Below are 18234 nucleotides of genomic sequence, written 5' to 3' on the forward strand. Positions count from 1 at the left end.
ACAATATGGTGAAATTGGGAACCACATAGCACCAAACATAGAGAAAGTTATGGGATCTGCTAGCCTAATATCAATGAAAGAATTCAGTCTAAAAAATCAACTATAAGCCGGGCGCGGTGGCTCACGCCTGTAATCTCAGCACTTTGGGAGGCCGAGGCGGGCATATCATGAGCTCAGGAGATCGAGACCATGCTGACTAACACGGTGACACCCTGTCTCTACTAAAAATACAAAAAATTAGCCTGGCGTGGTGGCGGACGCCTATAGTCCCAGCTACTCGGGAGGCTGAGGCAGGAGAATGGTGTGAACCTGGGAGGCGGAGGTTGGCAGTGAGCCGAGATCGCGCCACTGCACTCCAGCCTGGGCAATAGTGCGAGACTCCATCTCAAAAAAAAAAAAAAAAAAAATCAACTATATTCATGCCACTGATAACATTCCCCACTTTCCACTTCTTAGGTGAACATTTGTTTTTCTAGTATTGCTTGAACATTTAACATTATTGAATAGCTTAGTGTTTTGTGGATTAGCTCATCTCTTACTTTAATATTTCTTCTGAAGCCTTAAGGAACAGAGATACCTAAAAGTAATCCTGTACGGCTAACTGCTTTTTTGATACCATAAAAATCCTTAATCCAATAAGTATTTATTGAGTCAATTGTGTGCTAGGCACTGTTTAGGCACTTTCAATACCTCAGTAAACAAAAAAGAAAGAGAAAGAAATATAACCTACCTGCAACTTATATGCTAGTAGAGAAAGCCAGCTAATTAACAATAAACACAATAAATAACTGAACTATATGTTAGTTGGTAAGTACTATAGCAAAAACTGAACTTGGTAAGGGAATAGGGTGTGGTGGGAGAAGGGAGGGGTGGGAGCAATTTTAAAGAGAAGGTGAAATTTGAGGACAGTTTTTCAAATCTGCACTTTATTCCTTTGACTCAGTATAGTTCTTAGAAAAGATTCCTCCACTGGACCACTTCCAAGCCTGACTAATGAAATGTGTGAGCTTTAAATTGGTTTAACTGCTTGCCTTTCAGAGTTTTCTTAGACTGAAATATGGGGTCTGAGGAGCAAGGCTTGCTGAAAGGACTAGAGATAATTATTCAGTTTAGCTTGGCTGATGTCACAGGCCCTGTGACTAGAGGCATATCTATTCTCTCTGGTGTCCCATAAACATGCACTGCACCATCGTCACTTAACACAATTTTACTTTGTTGCTGGACACATAACTCCTGCTTAAAATACTGTGGACACCGAGAACAGATTTGTATTATGCTATGGTAGGAAAATATCTGCCTTAGATAGACATAGCAACAGAGGATGTCAAAACAATTTTATAAATATGCAAGCTTCTCAGACCATGCAAAGTGAAGTTTTAGCTCATATTCTCTGCCCAACAACCTACTGCCAACTGAACAGCCCTCCTAAACATATTGGCAATAAAGCACAGAATAACAATTCATAATTTCACTTAAACATCGACTCAGCAGCCTAATTTTGTTTTCAATAGGCAAAATATAATTCATAAGAAGTTAATTATCACAATTGTTTAAGATTTTTGAACAAATAGAGAAAAGACAAAATGTTCTGAACTTTTAGTTCTGAATCTTTACATATAAAGATAATGGTAGATTTGTCCATTATAAAAGTTATTTGCTCTACAAATTATTTTTTTCATCAATAAATTTAAATTATAGACTGGGCACGGTGTCTCAAGTAATCCTAGCACTTTGGGAGCTGCAGGTGGGTGGATTGTCTGAGCTCAGGAGTTCGAGAACAGCCTGGGCAACATGGTGAAACCCCATCTCTACTAAAAATACAAAAAAAAAAAAAAAAAAATTAGCTGGGCATCATGTTGCATGTCTGTAGTCCCATCTACTCAAGAGGCTGAAACAGGAGAATTGCTTGAATCCAGGAAGTGGAGGTTGTGGTGAGCAGAGATAGTGCCACTGTACTCCAGTTTGGGCAACAGGGAGAGACTCAGTCTCCAAATAAACAAATAAATAAATAAGATAAACTCTTGCTGGAAAAAGTTATACTATAATTAAGGGATGAATTTTGTTTTGTATAAAGCGTTAAAAAATAGAAGAGTTGACGTTTTGTATTTCACTCAGCAGGAGATCTGAGACAGGAATAATGAGGAAATTCTACAGGTAACATGCTATGTAGTTTCAAATTAGACATCCTTATGTTATAAGGCTGAAAAGGCTAAGAAGAAATCCAGTAGTGAAACCATTTGACAAAGTCATTAGGTAAGCCCAGAATTGAATCTTGAGTCAGAAGAAAGCCTCATAGTTCTAATCTGACACTAAGTTTAATCTATTAACCTACAAAGAAATCATTAATCCTGAAGTCAAGAAAGTGAGAGGCAGATGTCCTGAAGTTTGAATTTATCTCAGAGTTAAATATATGGAGAAAAAAGAATAAAAATTGAAGTTTTCTTTTTCTGCCATAAACTAAGGAAGTGAAGTTTCAATAAAGAAATTGAAAACTGTTCTTCATAAGACTGTATTTACTTTTCTTTGTCAATCAGCAAATGCAAATGGCAGCACTGGAAACCAGCAGAGAGGATAAAAAGAAGGAGCTATAAGCCTCAATATAATTTTTGAGAGAGCTACGAATTAAAGTGTCACATTGTTACTATTTACTCATGGAATAAAAATTATGGGGAGGGGAAGCTTAAGCTTAAGCCAAATGGTGACTTGATACTCCTAATTATTATGTTATAATCTTTTATCTTAATGACTGACATACATTCTTTCTGCTAGGAACTAAAGATGTCGGGGGGGGGGGTGTGTGTTGTGGTGTACAAACCCACAGACATATAACTAGATAAGCCCATATACATACATCACCAATGAAGAGATATCATGTAAACCATCAACAGAAAGCTGTACAAAAAGTATTAGTCTTTGGTTTCTAGTGATTTGCATAAAATAATGAAATTCTGAACCAATGAAGAGATATCATGTAAACCATCAACAGAAAGCTGTACAAAGAGTATTAGTCTTTGGTTTCCAGTGATTTGCATAAAATAATGAAATTCTGAAGTTTTGGAGAACACAATTTTAAATGTATGACTTTTGTTCTTGCTCTAATATGTACTGTGCCTGTAATAAAACTTGAAGTCCTGAAAAAAGAAGAATTCTCTATTTCTCATCATCCATGATACCTAATAATGTGCATTATAACTGGCTTATTTGATATGATCCTAGAAAAATGATCCTATGGGTAAAGTAGATTTAAAAAGAAAAGTTAACCAAAAATCTGAAAGGAGTTCCCAAATCACAAAGAATTCAATTATACATTGAATTGCTATTTCTACCCACGTGCGTTTTGATGCTTATTTTATCAATGAATTTGTTATTGTTGTATTTTTGAGACAGGGTCTCACTCTGTCAGCCAGGCTGGAATGCAGTGTCATGATCACCGTTCAATGTACCCTCAACCTCCTGGTCTCAAGCAATCCTCCCATCTCAGCCTCCCAAGTAGCTGGGACTACAGGCTCAAATCATCATGACTGGATATTTTTTTTTTTTTTTTTTAGAAACAGGGTCTCGCTATGTTGCCTAGACTGGTCTTAAACTTCTTGGCTTAAGTGATCCTCTTGCCTCGGCCTCCCAAAATGCTGGGATTACAGGTGTGAGCCACAATGCTCATCCTATTTTATCAGTAAACTTACACTAGCCTCGCTGGCATAAAGAAGACTTGCCTTAAAACTTTTATTATTTTATTATTTAATCCTAATACTGTTATTTTTAAAGGAAAATTTGCATTCATTTGCATATACAAGCTGAGTATCCAACAAATGAAGAATAATTTAACATCTCCAACATATATTGCACTGTTTTAAATTATAAAAGTTACCACAAAGGTCACCAGAAATTATTGTGCAGCATCATTTATGCTGTCAGAGGCGAGCATGAGATAAAGCTACTTACCTCTAAGGTGAATGACAGTACCACGTCGGACTTTGACAGCTGAATCTCATTCTCATCTCCTATGTCCAAAAATGCAGAGTTCTGTGAACGTTTTAATTTTTGTAATTTAAATTCTGGACCACCTTTCGAAACTGGAAGACTTTCCAAATTGGCCATTAGCAAATTCACTGAAGACCGCAACTCTTCTATATACATATTCTCCATATCTTTTGCTATAAATTTGGGGAATTTTCTTTCCTTGAAAATAATTTTTAAAATAATAGTGTTACATAAGTCATATTTCAATTTTATCATAAAAAATTGTATGATATATATACTTTGCTGTCTTAGAAATTACAACACTCTCAATATATCTATCCTACTTGAGTCACTAGGCTGTAAAATCCTCAGGCTTTGGCATTTTTTATTATATCTAAGGTACTTCAGATATCTTATTGAGGATCATTGCAGTACAAAGTGAAAAAATCACATATATTTTCACATTAACTTTATTTGTGATAAGATTTGCTTAAGGAAAAACAAACTCTGAAAACATGCATGGAAGACATTTTAGTGTATAGATGAACCTTAGCCACTAGTAGCTTTGTGACGCTTGGGATAACCGGTCTATAAAAAAATGTTCAGGACACACAGCTTTGCCAGTTAGGAAACAAACATTTTAACAATAGCCCAATTTCTTACCACAGATATGCGTTGTTGGAAGGGTATGCTTTTTCATAAATAGGCATTAAAAACTCAAATTATTGAAGAGTGATATGGTCATATTTCTAAAATTAGTAAATTTTCACATTACATTAATGTGCCAAGATCTCTTGTGGCTATAAATTCAGTTTTTTACTAAAGGCTTAGAAAAAGTTAAGTTTAAAGCAAAAGGAAATTTATGATAAAAACTATTAAGGGAAAAAGTAACAATATCAATTTGGAAGATTCTATTTTCTTGCTAAATTATATCAGCATTGCCATTCAATAATTTTAACTCTGCAATCAGATTTGTTTCTTCTGCTCAATTAAAAGGATGTTCCAAATATTGATATTTAGATGGTACCAAAACATTCTTAGAGAAGATTATAATAAATTTATATTCCCCAGAACAGCAAATGAGAGCACTTTGTTCCCTCACATTCTTGGCTCTTTCTTTAATGTTTGCCAACCTGGCACTTAGGTTTTCTCTCTTAAAGACAGAGGGTATATAGTTTTACAACATTAAGCCTAGTGTAAAATGACCACCACTGCACAGAACCGTCTGGAGGATGAAAGCCTAAAGCAGTCATCTTTCAAATGACTGCTGAATGCTCCAGAAAAGCACTGCCTTTACTGTTGTCTCCCTTGACATCATTCAAAATCTAACCTAAGAAATCTGCATGTCTAGTACAATTCAAAAGCATCCAGCATGCTCTTGTCAACCTGCATCTAGTCTCTGACTCACTTGCACCAGTTCATTCATAGGATTGGAAGGAACATCTGGCACCACTTCACAGATCAGTCCCAGAGTCTCAGGCCACCTGTTTTTCTTCTCCTCCAATATAACATTCACATATTTCTTTTTAAAATAATTTACATATAATCAAAATTAAAATTGCATAATGTCAAAGACAGATTAAATATCTACATTAAAAATTAACTTTCCCAAAGAAGGTTCTTAAATATCCTTTTAAAACTTCTCTACAGTTTGAAGCAACATTCCAAAACAGCAAATTTGTATCCCGAACAAAAACAGGCAACTACCCAGCTATAAAATACCTGGGTTTCCTTTAGTGGGGCGGGGGAGGGAAGCAATCGTCTTTAGAATATTTTTTCAGTACAAGCAAAGAGAGGGGAAAAAAGCAAAATGATCCATAAAAGACATATTTTATGTTTTTGGACTAACTTTAAGGCTGCCAGAAAAAGCATCCAAAACTGAGAAATAAGGCAAAGCAATGAGGGGGCAGATCCTTTCAATGTCATATGGAGGCGAAGGCCATCCAATGATTATTTGGGGAAAAGTTCTTAGTTCACCTTATTATTTATTATTGATTAAAGATTCCAGACAATAAAGTTACATGTTACCTTGTAAAACTGTGTCTGAAAGAGGTACAAATAATGTTTGGTGAATAATATAACCCAAAGGTTCAGTTTAAATCTGTATTAGAAATTAACCAATTTTTGATTAAGCCCATTAATCTTACCTTAGTAATGCCCCCAAACACCTGGTTTCTTGTATGCTCTTTGGTCTGGTTTTAATACCTAACTTGTTTGCTTATTAATTATGCATTGAATAAAATCTCTATTGTGTGTCCATTTTATATTGGTATGAAAATCACAATTTTACCCCTAAAAAAGTAGAGTTTAACAAAGAAAAAGGCAAGCATGTCACATATCTGAAAGTTCTGATATACTAATGCTTTGCTTTCAAATTTTCAACATGTTATGGAAAATCTAGCATTAGCACAAGAACAAAAATAATCTATTTGTATTTAGCTTTAACTATAAACATTTCATTAACTATCATCTGTCAAACAGGAGAAAAGCAGGCATCTCCAAAATTGGCTCTTTTATCAGTATTTCCAAACTTTTCAGGGACTAGACTATACTTGATTTTTTTTCTCCAAAAAAGCTCAAAATTCAGTTTTAAAGCTTTGAGGTTTATTGATATTTCATCAACTCTATTTAGCCTGCTTTTGTTGTCCCTCACTGGCAAACAACAAAACTAATCGTATATCAGACAAATGTACATTTTAAATTTGTTCTTTTAAACTAGAATTGAATCAGAAATAGGGTTATTTCCTAGTTGTCTAACTGTGAGTCACTCTTATAAGTCATGTGTTCTAATTAGGTCCTCTGTACAGCATAGGTCACTAGTGGTCTTAACCCATGGTATACACAAAAACAATATTTGCTTCTTTAAAAAGTTTTTCTCATTATTCAAATATAGTCACTTTTTCTTAAGTGCTCTTAACCTTCCACTAGATGACATCTGGGGTTCATATCACAGGATTGTTTCTCTAAGCTGATTTCTGCTGCTTCCCATGCCCCATATTAATTTTAGGTTCTAATCTCAGCATCATGGCATCAAGTGAACTACCGGTTGTGAAGCTGGTTCCAAACCTAACTAAACTGTTGAAGTGTTTAAATGTTTTTGCTACAAATCAGAGCAGATTCAGTTATCCTTATATTGGTATTCTCTCTTCCTTTCAATTCAAATATGCCTTTGAGTGAGAGAAAAGGGAGGGAGTCTACAAATAATTCAAGAATTCTTCACAGCTCCAGCTTTCTCACAAATATGCCAGTGTGTAAGACTCAGTCATTCGATAGACATTCCCTGAGTGTCTGCTGTGTGTTCTGCTCCAGGCCCCTAGATAGAACCATGAAGATAATGGACAAAGTCCTGATAGACTTAGTAAACAAGGAAATAATTTCTTATGGTAGAAAGTCCTAAGTGGCATGGAGAAAAAGTCTAGAAGGAGGAACACAGAGTGAGTGGTGAGAAGGGTTGCAGCTTTAAACGGGGTGGTCGGGGAAGGTCTCAATGAGATGATGCCCTTTGAGCTAAAAGGGGATAAGGAAGTATGATGATTAATTTTTTTTTTTTTTTTTTTTTTTTTTTTTGAGACGGAGTTTTGCTCTTGTTGTCCAGGCGGGAGTGCAATGGCACAATCTCGGCTCACCGCAACCTCTGCCTCCCAGGTTCAAGGGATTCTCCTGCCTCAGCCTCCTGAGTAGCTAGGATTACAGGCAGACACCACCACGCCCGGCTAATTTTGTATTTTTAGTAGAGACGGGGTTTCTCCATGTTGGTCAGGCTGGTCTCAAACTCCCGACCTCTGGTAATCCACCCGCCTCAGCCTCCCAAACTGCTGGGATTATAGGCATGAGCCACCGCACCCAGCCCAATTAATTTTGTTTGTCAATCTGGCCAGGCTATGGTTTCCAGTTGTTGGATCAAACACGAATTTAAATGTTGCTATCAAGATATTCTTTAGATGTGAATAACATTTACAATCAGTAGATTGAGTAAATCGGATCACCGACCTACATCTGTAGGTAGGTCTCATTCACTCAGCTGAAGGATTTATGACCAAAGGAGAAGGTTTACTAAAGAAGCAGCAATTTTGCCTCAAGACTAAAACACAGAAACCCTGTCTGAGTTTCTCGCCTGCCAGTCCACCCTACAGATTTCAGACTTAAGACTGTAACATCAACCCTCACCTGAATTTCCAGCCTGCCTACTTGTCCTGTGGATTCTGGACTTGCCAGTGCCCACAGCTGTGGGAGCCAATTCCTTGAACGCAATCAATCTCTCTCTCTCTCTCTCCCTGCCCTCCCACACACACACGTATATGTATACACACACATAACATGTATGTATGCATAACATCTACTTTTTAATATTATATACATATTTATTATATCTATCTAGATATTGGCCTAGATATATGAAAATACAGATATAATCTCCTATTGGCTCTGTCTCTCTGGAGAACCTGACTACAGCAGGGAGCAAGCCATGTAAATGTCAGTGGAAGTTCGCTGCAGGTGAAGAGTCAGGGCCAAGGCCCTGCGGCAAGGAAAGGCAAGGAGGCCACCATAGCCAAAGTGGATTGAGCAAGGGCAAGAGCTTAGTGGAGGATAAAGTCAGAGGGGTAACAAAGACCAGATCACACAGGACTTTGCAAGCCATTTTAGGAAGTTTTCTTTTTTTCTCAGCAACATAGGGAATCATCACAGATTTAGAGCAGAACATCACTGGCTGCTGTGTTAATGAGGACAGGGGTAGAATCCAGGAGCCTGGCTAAAAGGACAGAACAATGATCGAGACAAAGACGACTGGACCACAGTGGAAAGGGGAGGATGGTAGCAACTGTCACGTTCAAGAAATACTGTGAAGGTAGAGATAAAGGATTTCCTGATAAGTTTTGCATGAGGTATGAGAAAAAGGAGTCAAAGATGATTCCAGGTTTTTTGGCCTGAATATCTGGAAGGATTGTACTATCAAGAATTGGCCTGCCCTGACCACTTGACTGAAAACTGTAACCACACACCACCTCCGTCCTACACTCCTCATCCCACTTTTTCTGATCTATTTTCTAAGTAGCAATGATCACCTTCCATAATTCAATTACATGGCATGTTTACTCCTTATTGTGGGGCTATCGCAAATAAAATGTAAGCTCCACCAGGGGCCTAGCAGAAATATTTTTGTCTCGTTTTATCCCAATGTATCCCAAGTAGCTAAGACAGCACCTGGCTGTCTTAGTTGGTGTTCAGTAAATATTTGTTCAATTAATTTGTGGATAGAAAAAATGAGGCTCGAAAGTGTTAAGTAACGTGCCTACTATTATGTTTAGAAAATAGCTATCATGAATTTGGTCACAGGTCTTTCTGGCCCTGTACAAATTTTGTTCACTGCTTCCTAATTACCTCTTGGCTAAAGTACTAAAGTCAACATGTCTCCTGAAACAGAGATTTTGCCCTGTAGTTTCATTGTTATTATACTGTGTTGTTCTGTGAAGTGTGGAAGGGGGTGTTCCTGAATGCCAACTAATAGCTATTTATTAACAACTCTTCTGGAATTATCAGACTGCAGAGGCAGCAGGATGTTAAGAGAGCAAGCCCAGGCTCTGGAGGCAAGGCCAGGATTTGAGGCCTGCCTCAGCCACTTATTTGTTATGTAATCATGGTGAAATAAATAATCTTGTCTAAGCCTCAATTTCCTCTTCTATGAAATTGACTTCATAATATCATCTGCCCTTACAAGGTTTGTAGGATTATTGTCAGAAAATAATTCAGCAAGGTCAGTCAATTGTTATTAGCCTTAAAAATATTTCATTAAGACGGCTTCACTTTGGTGAACTTGAAGTGGAAAGCAATTAAACCTGCTCAATCTGCTATGTCAATATTTTCATCAAAAGGTATCCTATTTTTAGAGGTATATTTTGCCTTCCAACCCCATCAGCTTTACTTCTTTCTCCATGCTTTTTCCACTCTATCAACATTTCTGATGAAACCATTAGGGTTCTCTCAAGGAGAAGCCTTTGTGTGTTCATCACTAACCCTTTCTTCTGACTCAGCCCAGGAGTTTATGAGCATGCCTTCTTCTCAGTCATGAACCTGAGAATACGTCTGAGGCTCTTCTTCCAGTCCCATAACTCTCCAGAAAATCACTTAAACTTTATTCTAAAGCATTACATATGACAATGTGCCCAGTCTCAGGTACAATCTATATACAAGTAGGTAATTTTCAAATGCTGAATACAGATCCGCTGTCCCTCCTGCTGCTGTCAGGCACATCTCTCTCTCCAGGTTCTTTGTTAGCTTTAGGTCTCAGAAAAGCAATTTATTTTCCAGCCCACCCTTCTAGAAACCCAGAGGACAAAAATAAGGCATGTTATCCTTTCAATCACTGCCCTCTGTGCAAATGTAACTCTTTGGCCCCTAATTTATAGCACACTGTATCTTCATTCATCTAGAGATTATTCCTCATGATCTAATTCTGGCTTGGTTCTTACAACTTACTGTCATTCTTGTTACCCAATTCTCTACATTTTTCTCTATTTTACTATTTATTTCTAATTTCTCAACTTTTCCTCTACTTTTTAATAAACATTTAAACAGTATTAGCATTTTAAAAACATATGTATTAATATTTACAAATACACATTTTCTTTGCAGAAGTACAAAAATAATTGTTAAAATTAGTATGGGATATAACTTCTTGAATGCTGGAAGAGTTCATTACCTTGATTTGGGAGGTGGCTACACAGGATGTATGCGTAAACATTCATTAAACTGTAAAATGAAGATGTGTGCAGTTTATTGTATATATGTTACGAGAGAGAGAGAGACTATCCATCAAATATTGGAAGTTTTTGCTAAGCAGAAAGGAAAGGGAGAGAATCTTATGTTCAGAGCAATCAATAGCACTATAACTGCAAGTCCATTGAAAAGAACTAAAATTTTCATAACACTGAAGTAAGTTAATAAATTCACTAAAGAATGATTTAGTCAATTGGGTTCCATTCTCTCTAAAAACCTTAAGTACTAGAAAAAACTCATGCCTTTTGTCTGAAATTTATCTCTATTCACGATACACAGTGATCACACAAATAAAATAATATTTTTTCATGCATTTAGTCATTCAATTAAATGTTAGTTGGAACCACTACGTGCTAATAACTCTGCTGTATACTTAGGAATGTATTATATGATTTTGCGGGCAGGAGTTTTTTCTCCCTGGTTATATTTTGCTTAGTACAACATTAAAACTCTTCTAGATCTGGCAGTTTGAGAAACTTACGCATTGCTTTAAGAAAAGTCTATAAAAGTTATCATTAAAATTAAACAGTTCACATATTAAGGATGAATATGTAAAATGAATAATATGCTCCATTTAGATAACATACATTCAGATATTTGGGATTAAGAGGTCTATGTGTAGAGGAGAAAATGTTAAAATTATGCTGGCTCTTTTTTTTTAATCTATACAAAACACTTTTTCAGCTCACAGAAATCTAGGTAAAGAAAGGAACGGGGTACAGTATGTCCAAGTTAATAATTTACCTTTGCCATTTTATCTGCCAATTGCAGCCGGCCATCCAGTTCCCTTCTGATCTGGGCTGCTTGTTCATCTGCATTATCCAGCTTAAAAATAAAACAGAAGTTACACATATATGATTACTTAATAGCAGTGACCCACAGACTAAGGCAAAGATTAAATGACTCAAAAATGTTTAATAGATTGTATCAGATATCTATTACAAAGAGAATACAGGAGGTTGTTTAATTAGATTGGCAGACCAGATACATTTCTTGGGTACTTTCTCACTGTGGTTTTATTCACAAAACCACCAAATCAAGAAATTAGATTTCTTGATCATTAAGTCAGTCCTAAATACTTCCAGATAGATGAAGCTCTTGTTTTGTTCTTTCAAGTTCTCACCATGTATTTCTGGAGGGTGAGATGCTAATGTTTCACTTCTTTCTTTGTACTTTAAAAAAACTCCCTTTGTTTTAATAATAAGTTTGTATTAGTGCTAAACTATAAAAGTACTCTTTGATTGACTGATATAACTTTCTACCACTTAAGTCTTCAATATACTCCTCATTCTAATACCAATAGACTAACACTGCCAAGAAATCGTTCCATTCTTTTAAGGATTGGCACCATATTAGAAATCCATTCTGTTCTAAATTGGACTGAAAACAAGAAAAGTGTGCTCTCATCATTTTTTTTTTAGAAATCTCCCATTTACATGGAAAATTATTTTCACTTCATGAACTAATCCTTAACTTTTTCTATAACTTATTTTAACTTTACTCATGATACCTTTTCACCCATTAACTCAATATTAGTCCCTTTATAAAAATGTTAAAGTGAGGATGTTAAGTGTTAATTTTCTCTTGACTTTAGTTTTTTCTCCTTTTGCACTCTCATCACGAAGAAGCCTGGACTGCACAATATACTTTAGTAAAGGACCATCTAAAGATTCGATTGAGTATAACATTAAACACCAAGGAGAATACAGTGTACTTGTCACTTTCCCGAAGAACTACAAATTGGCCAGGTTACATTTTTAAAAACATCCTCAAATAAGAGAGTCCTCAAGAAGATGAGTAGAAGCAAACCAGATTAACAGGATGGTGGTGGTAAGGCAATTTATATGAAGAGTCAAAAAAAAAGAGGAAGATGTTCCTATAAGAGAACGCCAAAAGTCTGGAGATGAGGAGGTAAAACTAGACACACACACTGGTTCTTTTGGAATGGGATACCAGAAGAGGCAGGGTGAGGGACAGGACTGGAGAGAGAAGCAGGGCAACTTCATAAGTTACTCTTCACAAGCCACATTAGGGAATTTGGAGTTAGTTCCTACAACAATGGGACTTCCTTGAAAGGTTTAAAGTGTAGGAGTGATGTGATCAGATGTAAGCTTTGGAAAGGAAAGATCACTCTGTCTCCAGTACAAATAGGTCAGAGAGACAGAAGGAAGTCTTATTTTGTGTTCTTTAAAGATATACACAAAATGTTAAATTGAGGATATTCATGTTAATTTTCTCTTGGGAAAAAAACTATACAAAAGGCCTGAGATTACCTGTCTAAAATATGTTTCCAAGTTGATTTTTAAAAAAACAAATTCATTTTAAAATAAGTTAAAAAAACAGGCAGGATTTTCTTAAAGTAAATCCTTGTTATAAAGGAGTTTCTATGTCATCTCATAAAACTAACAAACTTAATTTTAATTGATTAATATGATTCAAAATCGAACAGAAACAAGTTTCTCTTCACTGTGTCTAAAATCAAAATGATTAAAACTAAAAACTAATGTAATTATGAAGAAAAATAATATGCAATAAGTACGTGTTTCAGGTTAACTGAAATCTCTCATTCCAAGCTCCTGAAAACTAAACCATAAGAAGACTGAAACTGCAACAATACTTCAAATGCACTAAATGTAATATGAAATATATTATGATCTTTGCTTAAATGCTGATACATATTTCTTCAAAAGACATAAAAAGTTACTTGCATATAAAGGAATTATATTTTTTCTCACAGCTCCAACAAAAAATAGCATTTAATATCTTAAAAGGCCAGTTTTTCAAACTTCACTAGAAACACTACCATATTTTTGTATTTATATCTCCAGATTAACAGCTCTTACTTAAGTGTAAGTGAAATTGTTTGAGTTATTTCTAAATTTTGGTAGTTTTGTTTGTAAGAGACAATTTAAAGCTACATATTTTTTCTTTTTGTGGAGATGGAGTTCTCGCTATGTTGCCCAGGCTTGTCTTGAACTCCTGGGCTCAAGTGATCCTCCTGCCTCTGCCTTCCTAAGTGCTGGAATTACAGGCATGAGCCACCACACCTGGTCTGTTTTCTAAAAAATAATTAATGACTTGATCACATTTGTCGAGAAAAAAGTAAGCAAAAACAAAACAAAACAAAAAACAATGTAGGGCATTTGGACACTACATTGTCTTTTTTTTTTTTTTTTAATTTCAGATCCGGGGGGGTACAGTGTAGGGTTGTTTCGTGAGTATATTACATGTTGTTGAGGTTGAGGTTGGGGATATGGATGGTCCCATCACCCAGGTGGTGAGCATAGTATCCAATAGGTAGTTTTTCAGCCCACATTTCCCTTGGTCAGTCATTCCCCAGTGTACTATTCCCATCTTTATATCTATGTATATTCAATGTTTAGCTTTCATTATAAGTGAGAATGTGTGGCATTTGGTTTTATGTTCAGGTGCTAATTTGCTTAGGATAATGGCTTCCAGCTGCATCGACATTGCTGCAAAGAATATGATTTCATTCTTTTTTAGGGTTGTGTAATAATCCATGGTATATATGCGTGTTTGTATATACAAAATATTTTCCTTATCCAACCCACCATTAATGGGCACCTATGTTAATACCAGGTCTTTGCTATTGTCATTATTGTGTCAATGACCATATGGGTGCAAGTGTCCTTTTGATAGAATGAATTATTTTTCTTTGGGTACATACCCAGTAGTAGGATTTCTAGGTGTAACGGTAGTTCTGTTTTAACTTCTTTGAGAAATCTTTAAACTACTTTCCATAGTGGCTAAAGTAATTTGGATTACCACCCACAGAATACGAACATTTGCTTTTCTCTGCAGCCTCACCAGCATCTGTTGTTTTTTTGACTTTTTGATAATAGCCATTCTGACTGCTGTGAGATGGTATCTATCTCATTGTGGCTTTGATTTGCATTTCTCTGATGATTAGTGATGTTGAGCATTTGCTCATGTTTTTTGGCCACTTGTACATCTTTTGAGAAGTGTCTGATCATGTCCTTTGCCCATTTTTTAATTGGATTGATTTTGCTTGATTTAAGTTCCTTGTAGATATCTGTACATTAGATCTTTGTCAGATGCATAGTTTGCAAATATTTTCTCCCATTCTGTAGGCTGTTGGTTGACTCTGTTGGTAATTTCTTTCGCTGTGCAGAATCTCTTTAGATTAATTAGGCCCCACGTGTCAATTCTTGTTTTCACTGCAATTGCTTTTGTGGACTTAGCCATAAGTTATTTGCCAAAGCTGAGGTGGAGAAGGGTATTTCCTAGTATTTCTTTTAGAATTTTTATACTTTGAAGTCTTACATTTCAGTCATTAATCCACCCTGAGTTAATTTTTGTATATGATGAAAGGTAGGGGTCTAGTTTCATTCTTCTGCATATGGCTAGCCAGTTATTCCAGCACCATTTATTGAAGAGGGAGTCCTTTCCCCATTGCTTATTTTTGTTGATTTTATCAAAGATCAGATAGTTGTAGGTGTGCAGGTTTGTTTCTGAGTTCTCTATGCTGTTCCATTTGTCTATGTGTCTGTGTTTGTACTAGTACGATGCTGTTTTGGTTACTTTAGCCTTATAGTGTATTTTGAAGTTGGGTAGTGTGATGTCTCTGGCTTTGTTCTTTTTGCTTAGGATAGTTGTGCCTATTTGGGCTTTTAGGTTCCATGTGAATTTTAGAATAGATTTTTCTAATCTGTGAAAAATCATGTTGCTATTTTGATAGGGATAGCACTGATTCTGTAAATTGCTTTGGGCAGTATGATCATTTTAATGATACTGATTTTTCCATTCCATGAATATGGAATATTTTTCCATTTATTTATGTCATCTTTGTCATTTTCTAAGCAGTGTTGTGTAGTTTTGCCTGTAGAGATCTTTCACCTCCTTGGTTAGATGTATTCCTAGGGCTTTTTGTTTGGTGTGTGTGTCTATTGTAAATGGGATTGTGTTCTTGATTTGGCTCTCAGCTAGAATTTTACTGATGTATAGAAATTCTATTGATTTTTGTACTTTGATTTTGTTGTGCTTTGAAACTTTACTGAAGTCATTTATCACTTCGAGAAGCTTTTTGGCAGACTCTTTAGGGGTTTTCTATATAGAGAATATCATTAACAAAGAAAGATAATTTGACTTCCTCTTTTCCTACATGGATGCCTTTTATTTATTTCTATTGCCTGATTTCTCTGGCTAGGCTCCTAGTACTATGTTGAACAGGAGTGGTGCGAGTGGACATTCTTGTCATGTTCCAGTTCTCAAGGGGAATAGTTCCAGCTTTTCTCCATCCAGTATGATATTGGCTGTGAGTCTGTCATAGATGGCTCTTATTTTTATATGTTTCTTCAGTACCTAGCCTGTTGAGGGTTTTTATCATAAAGGAAAATTGGACTTTATTGAAGCCTTTTTCTGCATCTATTGAGATTACGTGGTTTTTAGTTTTGGTTCTGTTTATGTGGCGAACCATATTTATCGATTTGCTTATGTTGAGCCAACCTTGCATCCCAGGAATACTGCTTGATTGTTGTGAATTAACTTTTTTCCTATGCAGCTGGATTTTGTTGGCTAGTATTGTATTGAGGAGTTTGTGACTACATTCATTAGGGATATTGATGTCTTTTTTTTATATTATACTTTAAGTTTTAGGGTACATGTGCACAACATGCAGGTTAGTTACATATGTATACATGTGCCATGTTGGTTTGCTGAACCCAGTAACTCGTCATTTAACATTAGGGATATTGATTTCTTATTTCATTGTGTCTCTTCCAGATTTTGGTATCAGGATGATGCTGGCTTTGAAGGATGAGTTAGGGAAGATTTTTAAAAATAGTTTCAGGAGGATTGGTATCAGTTCTTCTTTGTACATCTGGTAGAATTCAGCTATGAATGCTGAGCGAAGAAGCTGCTGTTTCAGGGCTCTTTTTGGTTAGTAATTTTTATTCAATTTCAGCATTTGTTAGTGGTCTGTTAAGGTTTTCATTTCCTGCCTGGTTCAATCTTGGGAGGTTGTGTGCTTCCAGTAATTTATCCATTTCCTCCAGATTTTCTATTTAGCATATACAGAGGTTTTCAAAATAATCTCTGAGGATCTTTTTTTATATGTCTTTGAGATCTTCTGTAATGCCATCTTTGTCATTTCTGGTTACACTTGTTTGTATCCTTTTTCTTTGTTAATCTAGATAGCAGTCTATCAATCCTGTTTATGTTTTCAAAAAGCAACTCTTAGTTTCATTAATTTTTTTGTGTGAACTTTTACATGTCAATTTCATTCAGTTCTTTGCTGATTTTAGTTATTTCTTCTGCTAGCTTTGGGGTTGGATGTTTTCCTAGTTCCTCCAGGTATATTGTTAGATCGTTAATTTGAGATCTTCCTAACTCCTTGGTGAAGGTGTTTAGCACTATAAACTTTCCTTTTACACTGCTTTAGCTGCATCCCAAAGATCTTGGCAAGTTCTGTCTCTATTTTCCTTAATTTTAAGGAAGTTTTTGATTTCTGTCTTAATTTCATTGTTCACCCAGGATTTAGTCAGGAGAAAATTGTTTAATTTCCATGTTTTATATAGGTCTGAGAGATCTTCTTGGTATTGATTTCTACTTTTATTGCCCTGTGGTCCAAAAGGATGCTTGGTAGTATTTCAATATTTTGAATTTATTGAGACTGGTGTTATCACCTAGCATGTGTCAATCTTAGAATATGTTCTGTGTGCAGATGAGAAGAATGTATATTCTGTGATTGTTAGGTAGAGTATTCTGTAGATGTCTATTAGGTCCAATTGGTCAAGTGTTGAGTTTAATTCTGGAATTTGATAGTTTTCTGCCTGGATGATCTAATGCTGTCAGTGGGGTGTTGAAGTCTCTGACTATTAATGTGTGGCTAAATTTTTTCACAGGTCAAGAAGAACCCATTTTATGCATCTTTGTGCTCCACTGTTGAATGTGTATATATTTAGGATAGTTAAGTCTTCCTGTTGAATTGAACCCCTTTTCATTATGTAATGCCCTTCTTTGTCCTTCCTGATTGTTATTGGTTTAAAATCTATTCTATCTGATATGAGAATAGAAGCTCTCACATTTTTTTTTTTTGTTTTCCATTTGCATGATAGATCTTTCTCTACCTCTTTGAGCCTGTGGTGTCATTACGTGTGAGATGACTCTCTTGAAGACAACAGATAGTTGGTTCTTGCTTGCCACTCTATGCCATTTAAGTGGGGTTTTGAGACCATTTACATTCAGGGATAGTATTGATATGTGAGATTTTGATACTGTTATTTCGTTAGCTGGTTGTTTTGTAGACTTGACTGTGTAAATGCCTTATGTTGTCTGTGGGCTGTGTGCCTAAGTATGTTTTTGTGGTAGCAGGTTTTGGTGTTTCATTTCCATGTTTAGCACTCCTTTAAGGACCTCTTGTATGGGTAGTCTAGTGTTAATGAGTTCCTTTAGTACTTGCTTATCTGAGAAGTATTTTATTTCTCCTTCACTTAGGAAGCTTAGTTTGGCAGGATATGA

At 35.8% G+C, this 18234-nt stretch overlaps 1 protein-coding gene across 5 annotated transcripts in view; it reads right to left on the reverse strand.

The window, feature by feature from the left end:
- The window catches only part of CADPS2 (calcium dependent secretion activator 2), a 567381-nt gene that overhangs the window by 318804 nt on the left and 230343 nt on the right, over positions 1–18234 (reverse strand). For all 5 annotated transcript variants that reach the window (XM_054495194.2, XM_054495197.2, XM_054495196.2 and 2 more), the window contains exons 4-5: positions 11479–11559; positions 3943–4179 (exon numbers count right to left, since the gene is read on the reverse strand). In XM_054495194.2, coding sequence (XP_054351169.1) covers positions 3943–4179; positions 11479–11559 — 318 coding nt within the window. The remainder of the gene's footprint in view (positions 1–3942; positions 4180–11478; positions 11560–18234) is intronic.

The sequence above is a fragment of the Pongo pygmaeus genome, chromosome 6 (assembly GCF_028885625.2).
Source record: "Pongo pygmaeus isolate AG05252 chromosome 6, NHGRI_mPonPyg2-v2.0_pri, whole genome shotgun sequence".
Taxonomy (NCBI): domain Eukaryota; kingdom Metazoa; phylum Chordata; class Mammalia; order Primates; family Hominidae; genus Pongo; species Pongo pygmaeus.